Source organism: Geotrypetes seraphini, chromosome 5, assembly GCF_902459505.1.
Source record: "Geotrypetes seraphini chromosome 5, aGeoSer1.1, whole genome shotgun sequence".
In the NCBI taxonomy this organism is placed as follows: Eukaryota; Metazoa; Chordata; class Amphibia; order Gymnophiona; family Dermophiidae; genus Geotrypetes; species Geotrypetes seraphini.
This window is the reverse complement of record NC_047088.1, coordinates 238,834,010-238,848,806: the sequence shown is the minus strand read 5'-3', so window position 1 is coordinate 238,848,806 and position 14,797 is coordinate 238,834,010. Positions and strand designations below refer to the sequence as shown.

General features: G+C 45.0%; 1 protein-coding gene across 1 annotated transcript in view; it reads right to left on the bottom strand.

Moving 5' to 3' along the window:
- NCKAP5 (NCK associated protein 5) overlaps positions 1–14,797 on the bottom strand; it is a 1,115,675-nt gene that overhangs the window by 260,218 nt on the left and 840,660 nt on the right. The window contains 1 exon segment of the mRNA XM_033946444.1: positions 8,908–9,027. Within this exon segment, the coding sequence (XP_033802335.1) occupies positions 8,908–9,027 (120 nt within the window).

The following is a 14,797-nucleotide window of genomic DNA, read 5'->3' as shown; positions in this document are numbered from 1 at the left end:
GAGGCCGTTACTGAAAAGATTTTGTTTCACATCGGGTCTGCTATAATACTTGCTGAGGTGATCAATCAGCCTTGACCAAACTTGTTACATGTTCTCAGTATTCATAGAGTACTCCATCTTTAAATTATACAACCCCTCTCCAACAAAAAAAAAAAAAAAACCAACCAAAAAACAAACACCTCCATGGAATACCAACACATTGAAACCTCTGCTGTCCATCTTGCCTCATGGGTCTTATGCAGATTTTAATCAGAGACCATCCAAAAGAGCCATCCTTTGTGCACTAAGGAGATGGCATTTATTGCAAGGCACATCTGCTTAAGTCTAACTAATTCAATGCAAATTGTGATAGATAGCTTGTATAATTCTTATTCATTATAAAACCAATGAATTCTCTTGTTAATATGAAAATGTTTTATTTTTAACACAGATATGTTTCAACTTTTCTACATTTACATTATCCTGAAAATTAATCTCGGCTCTCGCTTGTATTTTCATGTGGGCTTAAATAAGTCCATCTCAGCAGTAAATCAGTCTTCACTCATCTGGGAGCCCTTGGCTCGTAAATGACCTTGGGACTCTTCCTCAGAATAGTATGGAACACGATTAGAGTTTCTGGCTGACTTCATTAACTTCACGAAGCCCTCTACAGCAGCATTAACTGGATGGCTCAAATGCTCAAAATGATCTGATATTTTAATTGTTCATGTTCTCTTTTGATCTTATACCGAATGTCTGTATTCTTATCTTTTAATTATAATGTTTCCTATATTTAACAATTTGGGGGAATGAAAAGTGGCTGCCTGATATTCAAAAGGGTTTAACTAGGCAGGAGAGGCTTCTGCCTAGTTAAACCCTGCTGAGCGACCCAGCACACAATATTCAGCAGAATATCGCCGCTAATCGGACATCTCCTGATTAGGTTAGGATTGAGCTGGGGGTGGAGCATGGGTAAAGCTCCTATTCAGTGGTGTAGTAAGAGGAGGGCCGGGGGTGGGGTGGGATGCCCAAAGTACCATCTTGGTGGATACACTGGCATCTCTCCTCCTCTTCACTCCCCCCCAGTTCCTTCCCATCCCTTCCTGCGTGCACCTTCACTTCCCCCCTGTAAATCTAGATCTTCGCTGGCACGAGTAGCAGCTCAAGCCTGCTACTCACACCAGTCTCACTTTCCCTCTGACATCACTTCCTGGTTGCGGGACCAGGAAGTGACATCAGAGGGAGAACTAAGGCCGTCACGAGCAGCAAGTTGTAGATGCTGCTTCTGCCGGGGAAGTTTGTTTGTTGTGTTTATTTATCCCCCACCCTTGACCAGGGCAAGTTACACATTTACATACAAAATACAGCAGTACAATTTACATTCAATACACATCAACAAAACATCACCATAAAGCAAATACACCCATACATACAAGATATAAAAAAATACATGAACCATGCGAGACAATGTGCCGGGTTTTGAAAAGCCTTCTGGACCCCTGGACATGTCCTCAAAAGGTGGACATGTCTGGGGAAATCCGAATGTTTGGTAACATATATGTGTGTCTGCTTTTCATAAGTGTATACAGCCCTGGGCAGTTTTATAAAAGCCTCTCTGAGCGCACAAAGCTGTATTAAGAACATAAGCAGTGCCTCTGCTGGGTCAGACCATAGGTCCATCCTGCCCAGCAGTCCGCTCCCGCGGCGGCCCAAACAGGTCACGACCTGTCTAAATCACCAGAAGGTGCCCCCATGCCTCCTTGGTTTCCTAATTGAGTCCTATCTTCCTATCAAAGTCCTAGCCCTCCGGTCTTGCACCTGCACGACCTGGTTGGGTTTCTACATTTATTTTCTGGTTAGCTTTCTCAGTATCCCACGATCCCTTTATCCCTCAGGAATCCATCCAGTCTCTGTTTGAATCCCTGTACCGTACTCTGCCTGATCACTTCCTCCGGTAGCGCATTCCAAGTGTCCACGACCCTCTGGGTGAAAAAAAACTTCCTTGCATTCGTTTTGAACCTATCTCCCTTCAGTTTCTCCGAATGCCCCCTCGTACATGTTGTCCCCTTCAGCCTGAAGAATCTGTCCCTATCCACCCTCTCTATGCCCCTCATGATCTTGAAGGTCTCTATCATATCACCCCTGAGCCTCCTTTTTTCCAGGGAGAAGAGCCCCAGCCTATCCAACCTCTCAGCATATGGGTAGTGTTCTAGCCCTCTTACCAGTTTCGTTGCTCTCCTTTGGACTCTCTCAAGTACCTCCATGTCCTTCTTGAGGTACGGCGACCAATATTGAACGCAGTATTCCAGATGCGGACGCACCATCGCTCGGTACAGTGGCATGATGACTTCCCGCGTCCTGGTAGTTATGCCCCTCTTTATGATGCCCAGCATTCTGTTGGCTTTTTTTGAGGCCGCCGCGCACTGTGCAGATGGCTTCAGTGATGTATCCACCAGCACACCCAAGTCTCTCTCAAGATTGCTTTCTCCCAACAATGCCCCCCCCAATTTGTAGCTGAACAACGGGTTCTTTTTCCCTATATGCATAACCTTGCATTTTTCCACATTAAAGCGCATTTGCCATTTGTTTGCCCAGTCTTCCAGCTTGTCTAGATCCCTTTGCAGGTCCTCACACTCCTCCCTGGAGCTAACTCTACCGCACAGTTTGGTATCGTCTGCAAATTTTATAACCTCGCACTTTGCCTCCTTTTCCAGGTCATTGATAAATATGTTGAAGAGTAACGGCCCCAGCACCGATTCCTGCGGCACACCGCTCGTGACTCCCCGCCAGTCAGAATATTGGCCCTTTACTCCGACCCTCTGCAGTCTACCCGACAACCAGTGCTCGATCCATCTGTGCACATCCCCTCCCACCCCGTGGTTCCACAGTTTCCTAAGCAGCCTTTCATGTGGTACCTTGTCAAAAGCCTTTTGAAAATCGAGGTAAATGATGTCGATGGGTTCCCCAATGTCCACCCGACTGCTTATTCCCTCAAAGAAGTACAGAAGGTTTGTTAGGCACGACCTTCCCTTAGAGAAACCGTGCTGGCTTGTTCTCAGTAGGCCATTTCTCTCAATGTGCTCGCAAATGCCGTCCTTTATCATAGCTTCCACCATCTTCCCTATAATTGAAGTCAGGCTCACCGGCCTGTAGTTCCCGGGGTCACCTCTCGATCCCTTCTTAAAGATAGGTGTGACATTCGCCAATTTCCAGTCCTCTGGTACCTCTCCAGCTTTCAAGGATAGGTTACAAACATGCTGGATTGTGCCCGCTATTTCTTGTCTTAGTTCCTTCAGAACCCTTGGGTGGATCCCGTCCGGACCCGGTGATTTGCCGCATTTTAACCTGTCTATCTGTTTGAGGACATCCTCCTTACTTACCTCTATGTGCTCCAATTTTTCAGCCTGTTCCCCACTCATGAGCTCCTCTGAGTCCGGTATATTAGATGTGTCTTCTCTCGTGAAAACCGACGAGAAGAACGCGTTCAACCTCTCAGCTACCTCTTTATCCTCCTTAATCACTCCCTTCCTATCCCCATCGTCCAACGGCCCCACCTCCTCTCTCGCTGGTCGTTTCCCCTTTACGTAACTGAAGAATGCCTTGAAGTTTTTTGCTTCCCTGGCCAGCCCCTCTTCGTATTTCCCTTTTGCTTTTCTAACCTCTCTGTGACATTCTTTTTGGCATTTCCTGTGCGCCTGGTGATTTTCCTCCGTTGGATCCTTTTTCCATCTCCGGAAGGATACTTTTTTGTCATTTATTGCCTTCTTTACTTCTGCTGAGATCCAAATCGGGTCCTTTGACCGCTTGTTCTTGCAGCCTTTCCTGAAACTGGGGACGTATGTTTTTTGTGCTTCCTGCAGGGTGTCCCTGAATAGGGTCCAGGCGCTTTCCACAGTCTCCATCCTAAAGATGTTTCTGAGCTTCCTCCCCACCATTTCCCTCATAGCAACATAGTTCCCTTTCTTGAAGTTGAGCGCAGTTGTTGCGGTTCTCCTTACTATGGGTGTCCCCCTTTCTAATGTGAATCTGATCGCATTGTGGTCGCTGTTGCCTAGTGGTCCTCCCACTTCTACCCCTCTTGCAGGCCCCCCTAATCCGTTCAGGATGAGGTCAAGGGTAGCACTCCCCCGCGTCGGTTCCTTGACCAGTTGCTCCATGAAGCAGTCCCTCACAGCTTCTACAAATCCTGTTTCCCTAGTGCAGTTGGAGTGTCCTGTACTCCAGTCTATCCCTGGGTAGTTGAAGTCCCCCATCACTGTTACACTTCCAGCCCTACACTCCTGTCTCAGTTCAGCTTCCAGGTCGTGTCCGAGTCCTTCCGGCGTGCCAGGTGGGCGATAGTACAACCCCAGTTTTATGCCTGCACCCTTGTTTCCCGGCAATTTGACCCATAGCGATTCCAGCCCCTCTGCCTTCGTTGCCATATCCATCCCGACCGAGTAGATAGAGTCCTTTATATATAGTGCTATGCCTCCCCCCTTCTTGTGGGTCCTGTCTCTCCTGTAGAGTGTCACCAGCGGGGTTAAGGCAATGCGTCCGGTGCCGCTGGGACACAGAAGTTTTGGCTCCTGTGTGCTGTGGCTAGCAACACAGGGATAATTAATGTCAGGATTCAACACAACCAAAAAAAACACACTGCAAACTGGTAAGTCTGGAAACAAACAAAAACTGGACTGGATTTAATGGAGCGATTCCCCACACAAAATGGTTACTTTACAAAACAACTTGATATCAGTCTTCACAAATAAAGTAATCAAGCACATTAAACTTTGTCAGGTCATAGCCGCTCATCGGTAAGTCCTTGAACTTCCAGTTTAAGTACCATTAAGAGTCTTATTGCAAACCAGTATTTCTCCAAACAGCGAAGAGGTTTTAAAACTCAAAAAGAAAAAAACAACAAATTTCTTCTTCCTTTTTTCCCTAGTAAAGGATTGCTGCACATCCAAAATAAAGTCCTGGCCTAAGTCTTTATTTTCTTCAAACAAACAACAGACTTAAGCTTGAACCAGTGCACCCGCACTGATTCCTCCAGCCGCAGTAGTGCTGGAGAAGGTGGTGTGCTCCACGTGCTGGAATATTGCCAAGATATGGCCCTCTATCCCTCCACAATTAACGTGGGGCTAATCCCCCCACCACCTTTCAACAAACACTGTCAGACTTGCTCAAGAATAGTCCATACTGAAAACTGTTACATTTGTAATCCACAGTGACCACTTGCCTTTGGTTAGCAAACTTCCATGGGCTGTGGGATGGCAGGTACCTCTGTGCAGGACTCCGGTACAAAGTCTAGTTCCATTTCCTGGAACTCTGAGAAAGGCTCTTCAGATGGCTCTGCCCCGGCCTCTACCAGTTCCATCTGCTCTGGAACATAACAGCCTTGCAGAGCCCTCAGCCCTGAGCTTGGTGACTGTTTGCCTTCACTGCCTGCTTCCCTCTCCCCTTCCAGCCAGGCAGCCTTGAGGTTTAGGAACTTGGGACCACGCCCCAAACTCTCAGGTGTGCCGGATATCCTCCCTTCCTTTCCCTGACTAGGTGGGGGAAGGGAAATCTGCCTTCTGACCCCTGCACTCCCTCTGCTGGACACAGGAGTAATAGTAGGCACAGGGATATCTGCTCTAACAGTGGGATTTCTACTATGCACAGCCCTAGCAGGCATACCTTGCATATCACAAGAGCTTGTATCCCGGCAGCGCCACATCCCATTGATTCTCCTCTGTCCACCATGTTTCTGTAATTCCAATTATATCCAGGTCTTCCCCCTTGGCCACGACCTCTAGTTCATCCATCTTGGCCATGAGGCTTCTTGCATTTGCGTATAAGCACCGCAGGTCCCGTCGTTTTTCCTCCACCTCTGCATTCACCTCTGCAATCACCTCTGCATTCACCTGGGCCGCCTCTCCTGCTCCCTGTACTTCTGTTTTGCCCTTTGCCTTTACCCTCGTAGCTTTCAGCTTCTCCACATTTCTGCCACCCCACTTCCCCGATTTTCCTCTGGGTTTTCTTGCCCCCTCCTGGGCCCCGGCCTCTGTTCGATCCCCCTCGCCTTGTGTAGCCCCTATAATGCCCTCAGCTTTCGCCCTCTTGCCACCCAGTCCCCCTGTGTCTCTATGCACCTTAGTCTCCACACAGCAAGCTCCCTTTACCTGTTGTTTCCCTCGCTGTCTGATCCTGAGATCCACTGGTCTCTCTACTTCCTCCGTGCAGTCAGCCCGTTCAGCATCTGTTCTGGATACTGTTGTCCGAAGCGTCAACATCAGATCAGCTGTCGGCTTTCCCCCTCTCCTCAGTTTAAAGCCCTCTCGATCTCCTTCTTCACATTGGCACACAAATTTCCTGAATCATTTCCCCCTTTTTTTTTTTGCAGGAAATGGACTTTAATAAAAATGGACTTCTGAATTTTCAACAATATGCACACACTTTGCCTCAATAAAAAGTTAGGCGCACTACATGGAATCGCTCTTAGCGATACCTAAACGGCGTTAGGCGTTGCTAGGCTTCCTGACTTTAGGTGCACCATATTTATGTCAGGGTTTTCTTGCCCTAAATGCCTGAGCCTAAGTTAGGGAAAGGAATGGGGACTTGTACACTGCCTCTTTGTTACTTTGGTATTTCCAAGCTGACATTCAAAGCAGTGGGCACAGGAGGATTAGGTGACGTGCCCAAGGTTACAAGGAGCAGCACCGGGCACTTCGTCCCATATTCTGTAATCGTGCACATAACTTAAAAAAAACAAAACAACACATAAAACCTCATGATAGGTTATTTGGACAAGACAGCTAACTTTTATAGACTCATGCCTACTAAGCTGAGTACCTAACATTCAATTAACTTCAATTAATGTCAACCGTACATCCCGGCGTGCTCTGCGTTCGAGCCGAGTCCGTATAGAAATACCTTCCTTCTTTCACAATTGGAATACTGTGTCCAACACTGGTCTCCGTACCTGAAGAAGGATATAACACTGCTGGAGAGGGTGCAGAGGCGAGCGACGAAACTAGTAAAAGGTATGGAGAACTTGAGCTACAAAGAACGCCTCAGAAATCTGGGATTATTCACCCTTGAGAAGAGAAGACTGAGAGGGGATCTAATAGAGACTTTTAAAATATTAAAAGGAATCGACAACATGGAGCAAGCTCACTCACCGACAAGGGGAAAGGATGGAGAGCAAGAAACAGCGTTATTCACTTTGTCAAATGTGACTCAGACAAGAGGTCATGGACTGAGGCTGAGAGGGGTCACGGCCATGACCAATGTCAGAAAGTTCTGCTTCGCATAGCGGGTGGTGAACGCCTGGAACGCTCTCCCAGAGGATGTGGTGGAGGAAACCACCATTTTAGGATTTAAGGTAAAATTGGACGCACATCTTCTTGCGGGACACATCAAACACAAAAGCACCTAGGCAAAAATGTTCTCGGTAATGGCCCCGAAGTTGTGGAATTCCCTACTGAAGGAATGAAAACTAGAAAAGAACACCGGAAAAGTCAAAAAAGGGATAAAGTCTATCTTTTTCTCAAACTATTATGAAGTTATGAAGTTGACAGAGAGAGGAAACTAGAACTTTCAGAGATGCATGTAAATAGATTATATTTAGCTGAAATGGCCAACCTCCTTAAGAGGTGTAAAAAAAAGTGTACAGCTAACGTGACCATTTATTTTTTTCATCAAAATGGGACATCTATTAATATTCAGTCCCGCCTTGCAGCTGGGGCCAGTTTCTTAAATTAACATTTGAAATGCCTTGCTCAAGCTTCTGAATTTTTATCGGCACCGTACTGTACTGTGCTCATGGATGATGTAATTTGGGGGGAGGAGTCAGCACACTAAAAATCGCGAATAATCGAAATCGCGATTGCTGAAACTGCGAATACGGAGGGAGAAGTGTACTGTAGCGCCTTTGCAGAGGCTCACGTAGACCGCTCTGAATTGACTCCCTAGTCATTAGTAGCGGTATAGAAGCCTCTCCATAAGCAATAGTTTCAAGTGTCAAGTTTATTAAAAATTAGATATACCACCTTATCAATTTAGTTCAAGGTGGTTATACATTTTAAAATAGGGTAAAAACGTATCAGCATTGATTTAGCCCATCAAGTTAAGCGCCTATATCAGCTAGGTGTACCAATGTAGTTTTCCCAAGCTAATTTTCAAAGCAAAAGCACACACACATTTTCGTTTTAAATATCTAGCAGAGTCTGCACAGTGATAACTAATCCAGTACTTTCCATTACTGCGGGCGGTTAAAAAATAATCCCCTAATAAAGCATATCCCAGGGCATTTTTCACTGTACCAAATAACCCTATGATGAATTTTTCGTTGTAGTTCTATACAATACCAAGGTGCTTTCAGAGGCATCATAGCCGTCACAAGTTAAAATACTACACCGTGTAGCTGTTATTCTTTAGAATTTAACATTAGTATATGGAACTCACTTGTCGGTAACTTTATTAGGTGCAAGAAGCAATGGTGTAGCGATGGTAGGAAGTGCCCGGTGCAGTGATGCTCCCTCGCGCCCTCCTCTCCACATTCCCCCATTCCTTCCTTGCCCCCCAAGCCACACTTGTGCCCTCCCTTCTCCCCCACCCACTCCGTTTCTCTTTAAACCTTCGCCAGCGTGAGCAGCTTCTCCATCCTTGTGATGTCACTTCTTGGCCCTGTGACCTGGAAGTGATTTCAGAGGGGAGCCAGGCCAGAGCAAGTAGGCCAGAGAAATTGCATGCGGTGACGAAGATTTAAAGAAGTACAGGGGGCGCGAGGAAGGGAGGAGAGGTATCGGCACCCAGGACAGTCCGCCTCCCCACCCTTACTATGCCACTGTTCCCGAGCAAGAACCTGACTAAGCAGGTCTGAAGCAGGTCTTATTCTTCACTGTAACTTTACTGGATGTGATTTTGGATTTGCAAATCGGCAAACACAGATTCCCGAGCAAGTACCTGAATAAGCAGATCTGAAGCAGGTCTCATTCTCTGCTGGAAAAGCACGCTGAGGATTTGGTTTTGTTGCTCCAAATCCACGACTCTCGTTTTCAGCTTCAGGCATTCTTCCCTTAGATCCTACAGGATGAAAAAAAGGGTCAATTGACTGAAAAGAATGTGTACAGCTGAAAGAGGACATTTTTTGTTTCCTATTACATCACTTAGAAAATCCACAAATATCACAGGGTTCATAGACAAAAGGCGAAAGACAAAGGCACGCGCCGACAACTGAGCACAAGATGGAGGCGCACGCCGAAGAAAATTACAGTTTTTAGGGGCTCCGACGGGGGGGTTTTGTTGGGGAGCCCCCCCAGTTTACTTAATAGATATCGCGCCGGCGTTGTGGGGGGTTTGGGGGGTTGTAACCCTCCACATTTTACTGTAAACTAACTTTTTCCCTAAAAACAGGGAAAAAGTTAAGTTTTCAGTAAAATGTGGGGGGTTACAACCACCCCCACCCCCCACAATGCCCCCACAACGCGGCACAATCTCTATTAAGTAAAGTAAAGTAAATGCCCCCCCCTTTGGAGCCATAAAAACAGTAATTTTCTTCGGCACGCGCCTCCGCGCTGCGCTCAATTGTCTGCGCGCTCCTTTGTCCCGGCGCGCTTTTGACCTGACACCATATCACAGACACAAAAAGAATATAATAGTTTTCTCAATCTCACATACATGAGAGAATGGTTGCTTGCCTATAGCTAGATGAGTAAACATTGGGTGTAACATTTTGCATCAGTCATGCATGAAAATAATTAGGATAACGGAATCTGCATGCATATTTGTGCACATATTTCTATAAATGCCAAAAATCCACCATAGAAGCAATGAAACATAGAAACATGATGGCAGATAAAGGCCAAATGGCTCATCCAGTCTGTCCATCCTCAGCATCCACTATCTCCTCCTTTCCTTAAGAGATCCCACATGCCTGTCCCATGCTTTCTTGAATTCAGACACAGTCTTTGCCTCCACCACCTCTACCAAGAGCCTATTTCATGCATCTACCACCCTTTCCGTAAAAAAGTATTTCTTCGGATTACTCCTGGCACTTTGTCCCAGTTTCGAAAAGCTTCCAGCTAGGAGTGACGCTGGGACAGCATCTGCATATGCGCGGATGCAAAGCGGCGACGTCATGTACATACGTGCACGCATGTGACATCATTGCATCACACTAGCGCAGATGCCCTCCCGTCAAGTGAACAGGTTGAGGGGGCGGGGCTGTGGGTGGAATGAGGTGTGATTCAGGCAGAACTGTGTGGGCCTGGGGGCGGGGCCATGTGTCTGGATTGTAGTTCCAGAAAATCTGGTGACCCTATACAGCCCCCCCCCCATCCCATATATGCTATTTTTCAATCCTGTTCAAAAACTATTAACCCCAAACCAGTGAAATAGCTAGACGACTGATTTAGGGTAGGCCCAAAGTTTTATCTCCAATCCTATCAGCCAAACACATTGTTCCACTGGAACACTTGAACCTGGGCAGCTGGTAGCAGTGTCCCCTTGCTGCGGCTACCACTGGCCTTGTGCATGCAAGAACTGAGCATGCCTGGAGGGGAGGCAAGTGCTCCAGCTAGGAGGAGGTTTTGGGGGTTGGCAGGGATTGGGAATGTCTGCCAGCCACAGTAAGAGAGCTCCAATTTTGGGTGGGTCTGAGCCCAAAGAGATGGTCCCTGGCTCATCCAGGCCCATCCATGGCAATTTTATTGCTTGGAAATGCCTTTTCCAAGATCAACATTTTCACACACACAATTGATGCATCTAAAAGGCTTTGAAAATTGGAAGTAGTAACAAAAAAGAAAATTGAAAGTCGTAAGTACCATGAGTCTGTTGTAAGGTTTAATATGCTTGCCAGAATATTCAGGCAATAGCTTTTTGCCTATGCTTCTCCTAACACCATTTTAATGCGTGCCGTGTCTGTATGATTTCTTGCTGCCTTGAAAATGCAGTTGCATTGTGTAGCCATTTACAACTTTAGTAAAGCCACTTTGAAAAGTGGGCCTCACAGCGTAGAGGGTGGAAAGATGGAAAAATTTACAAATTAGCAAGTAGTATGCATTGCCTTAATAAAATGCTAACCATTTTGATAAAACTCACTTAATTAAAATGTAAATATTGATGGCTATATTACATGATTTTGTTGTATGTTTACACTTTTTCTTTTTGCTGAAAATCCCTACATCTGTAGTACTGTATGAAACAGGCACAATGCATTGCTTTGAGTGGTATGAAACCTCACATTGTTTTGTTCGGTTATAAAAAAAAAACAGGCAGGAAATGATGTCCTTGAAATGAATATAAAATTCATACGTATTCACTTTAGGATGGGTTTCCTATTTAAAACTAATAAAAGCCAGAGAGACATACCTTATTTCCACATTTGTATAGTGATTCTTTGAAAGCTGGAATCTGCTTACTTTTTTTTTTTTTTTGGGGGGGGGTTCTGTAAAATCCAAAGGCAGGCTTTGAACTATTGAGGATATCATGCGCTTTTGAGTGACACTAAGGGCTCCTTTTACAAAGCTGTGGTAGCGTTTTTAGCGCGCACTGCAGATTAGCGCACGTTAACCCCCACGCTACGCGGAAAAACTAACGCCAGCTCTATGGAGGTGTTAGCGTCTAGCGCGCGCAGCATTGTAGCGCGAGCTAAAACCGCTAGCACAGCATAGTAAAAGGAGCCCCAAGGCCCGGATTCTCTAAACAGTGTTGCTGGCGGTCGTTTGATCGAATGTCAATCACGCGATGGTGCCGTTTAGTGAATTATGCCTCCAGCAAAAGTAGGCACCAGAAATGTAGGCCAGGCGCGGGAATCCCGCCTACAGTGGTATTAGATGCTGGTAAGTGCCTCCAAAGACATGGTTCTAGCGCCTGGAAATCTCTTTTATAAGAACTCTCAAATGGCATTTCCCTCTTATCTTAGGCACCGGTAGGGCACCATTTATAGAATATCAGGCTCATAATTAAAAAAAAACATTGATGTCCAAAAAGCATCCTACATTGGCACTTGAATGTCCTAATTGCCAGGACGTCCAAGTGCCGATAATCAAATACGTCTTTCTGTACATCTAGCGAGGTGCTCTAGCCTCTGTATGTTCAGAACACGAGATAGTAATTCATGCATAGACTATTGCAACGCTCTGTATAAGGGTATTACAAAAAAGGAGATTAGACAACTACAGATCGTGCAGAACACTACCATTAAGATTATTAGTGGGGCAAAAAAATACGATCATGTTTCCCCCCTTTTGATTAACGCTCATTGGTTACCAGTCGAGCACAGAATTAGCTATAAAATTCTTTTTTTTTTTTTTTTTTTTTTGCGGTTTTGTCTTTTATTAACAGAAATGCTAAACTTTCTTCTGTTGTACATCAGAGGAACAAGCTGATAGTGAAATTCTATAAAATATAAAATAGCTATAAAATTCTACTTTTAACATTCATAACTAAACTGAATAATCAACCAGATTTCATTAATAGACTTCTAATTCCATATAGCACATCAAAATCTCTTTGCTCAACTTCCCAGAATCTTTTAGCTATACCTTCTTTAAAATCAATTAATACAATGCGTTCCAACAACTTTGCTGTTACCGCCCCTACTCTATGGAACTCGTTACCTCTCCATTTGCGTTACGAATCCGATCTAAAACAATTTAAAGAACAATTAAAAACATTTCTATTCCAAGATGCTTTTGGACAACAATTGTCCTTTTAAGGGCTGAATTTAAAAATTAATATGTAAACTATTGTTACTTTTTACCCAACCTATCGTGTTATCCTTTTTTGTTTCACCTTTCCTATAACAATTGTAGTTCTTCCCTACTATCCCATTGTGAGTAGTCTGTATGTCTAATAAAATTGTTTGTTACGATTGGATGCTAGTTAGTATCCCTTTTTCTTATACGTTTTTAAGCAATTTTATAATTTGTTTTATGTAATTTTATAATGTTAACCGCTTAGAAACCTTTATAAGCGGTCAAAAAAAATATTTTAATAAACTTGAAACTTAATAATAATAAACTTGAAACAGGTTAGATATGGACATCTTGCAGTGATAATCAAACATTCTGCAAGACATCCTGGATGGAACTTTTACGTTTGGAACTAGACCTGCTTTAGAAGGGCCTAAGTGCCACAAAGGTGCCCAAACTGACTAGATGACCACTGAATGCATCAAGGTAAGACACCCCCACACTCCCCAGTGCTCACTGACTCCCTCACACCCACAAAGATCAGAACACAAATGTCTCCAGAACATAGAAACATAGAAGATGACGGCAGAAAAGGGCTACAGCCCATCAAGTCTGCCCACTCTGCTTACCCACCCCCCTGTCTATGCCCTAATGACCCAATTTCCTTATCTTGACCCTCGTAGGGATCCCACATGGGTATCCCATTTATTCTTAAAGTCTGGCACGCTGTCTGCCTCGATCACCTGCACTGGAAGCTTGTTCCAATGATCAACCACTCTCTCTGTGAAGAAATACTTTCTGGTGTCGCCATGAAATTTTCCGCCCCTGAGTTTGAGCGGGTGCCCTCTTGTGGCCGAGGGTCCCTTGAGAAATAAAATATCATCTTCCACTTTGACACGTGCCGTGAGGTTCTTAAATGTTTCGATCATGTCTCCCCTCTCCCTACATCAGCACCTAGTATAGGAAAGCCTAGTAGAGCTGCACACAGGTGTCTTAAGTAGCCTGGTGGGTGAGCTAGTGAACCATGGAAAGTAGCAAGTCCCATAAACCACACTAACCACTACATTCATGGTGGAAAATGTGAGCCCCCCCCCCCCAAACCTTGTTCTACTGCCATGTAGGTACCACCTGCAGCCATAAGGGCTACTAGGGTTGTAGACACATAGGTATAGTGGGTTTTAGGGCTGTTTTGGGGGGCTCACCATAACCTATAAGGGAGTTCTGGTGAGTTGTTTATCTTATACCTTTTATGTGAAGTTCATAGCAGTGCCCTCTAAGGTGCCCTACTGCTCTGTTGCCATGGAAACATAGAAACATAGAAATAAATGGCAGATAAGGGCCACGGCCCATCTAGTCTGCCCACCCCAATGACCCTCCCCTACCTTTCTCTGTCTGGGCGGCCAGTCCATTACGTCAAATATGGTCAAATATGTGATATAAAGATAGACATCCTGATGGTCTGGGCGTCCCAATGGCCTGGTTGTCCAGATAGAGGATTTGCAAAAAAAAAATATTTCTAGACGTGGTGATTTGCCTTTTGAAAACAGGCATTTCCTTACTGCCAACTTTGGACGTCTAGCACCATATGTCCAAATGTTTTGAAAATGCCCTTCCATGGGCCTAAAAACCTATGTAACGTTGGCAGTGGGAGGTTTAATGCCTGCAACCTTAGCCCCACTGGGGACACCATGTTTTATGACCATTTTGAAAACGGAAAGAGTGAAACTTCCTGTTTCTAAAACGAAAAGAAAAAAAATCCTTGTGTTCTTTTCCCAGCCAACGTGAACAATATGCTGGCTCTCCTAACATATTATGTAATTCACATCCTCGGTGCAGACTATCTATAAAAAAAAATCTTTCCAGGATGATATTTCAGATTAACTTGCTCTCTTACAGAGACGTCTGAAGCTCTGCTGGTGCTCCTGTGAGATAGGGCACCTCACATTCTGCGTCTCTGAAGCTACTCAGTGTCTCTTCTTGCCTTTTAATGCCCCCCGGGGGTGATATCTCATAGCATCATGACTTACTGTATCCTGCATTTTAACTGTCCCCTCACAGATTTATCTGTTTACAAGTCTTTACTTGGATTTTGTGTGGCGCTTTTTTTTTTTTTCTGATCTAATGGGTCCGGTGTCCTTCCAGAACACAGTTATGCCTCC